The following is a 551-nucleotide window of genomic DNA, read 5'->3' as shown; positions in this document are numbered from 1 at the left end:
CGAAGGCACGCTACGCCAACTGCGGCCGCAGCGCCCGCTCGCTCATTCAGAGACGCGTCTTGCCCCTTCCTCCTTCTTACGCTAGCGTAAAGGCCTCCCCCCCCACACTAATCAAAACACTCGCGAGTCGGGACGCAAAGAAGATGGCGGAGCAGGGCCCGCTTACGGCGTCGGACAGCAGTTTACGCTGCGCTCTTTGCGCAGGGCCCCATAAGAGCCGTGCAGCGCTGCGGTGGGGAGCGTGCGTAGTGCGCTTGGTGAATGCCGATGGCCTATTTCCCGTGAGGGGAGGGGGGTGTCTGATAAACAATGGTGCCCCCCCTGCGCGGCTCCCTTACCGATTCCTCCTCTTTCTCCATCCCCGTGGGCATCTGCGGCACAGCCCGGTTGATGGAGACGCAGTCGTTGAGGTCGGGCATGTCCTTGCCGCGGTAGATGGGCAGCGGTTTGGCGGCGTCTAGCGCCCGGGCTCGGAAGGAGAGTTTGCTCATTGTCTCCCCCTCACAATAACACCCCGGGGCCGGGCGGGCGGGGGGGGCCTTCAGTGCGGC

The 551-nt window shown here is 64.8% G+C and overlaps 1 protein-coding gene across 1 annotated transcript in view; it reads right to left on the bottom strand.

Moving 5' to 3' along the window:
• EPC2 (enhancer of polycomb homolog 2 (Drosophila)) overlaps window positions 1–491 on the bottom strand; it is a 49,971-nt gene extending 49,480 nt beyond the window's left edge. Inside the window, exon 1 of the mRNA XM_009886355.1 lies at window positions 339–491. Coding sequence (XP_009884657.1) covers window positions 339–491 — 153 coding nt within the window. The remainder of the gene's footprint in view (window positions 1–338) is intronic.
• Window positions 492–551: the final 60 nt, after the last annotated feature.

Source organism: Charadrius vociferus, unplaced genomic scaffold (genome assembly GCF_000708025.1).
Source record: "Charadrius vociferus isolate BGI_N301 unplaced genomic scaffold, ASM70802v2 scaffold35, whole genome shotgun sequence".
Taxonomy (NCBI): domain Eukaryota; kingdom Metazoa; phylum Chordata; class Aves; order Charadriiformes; family Charadriidae; genus Charadrius; species Charadrius vociferus.
This window is presented reverse-complemented; position numbering and strand designations above follow the sequence as displayed.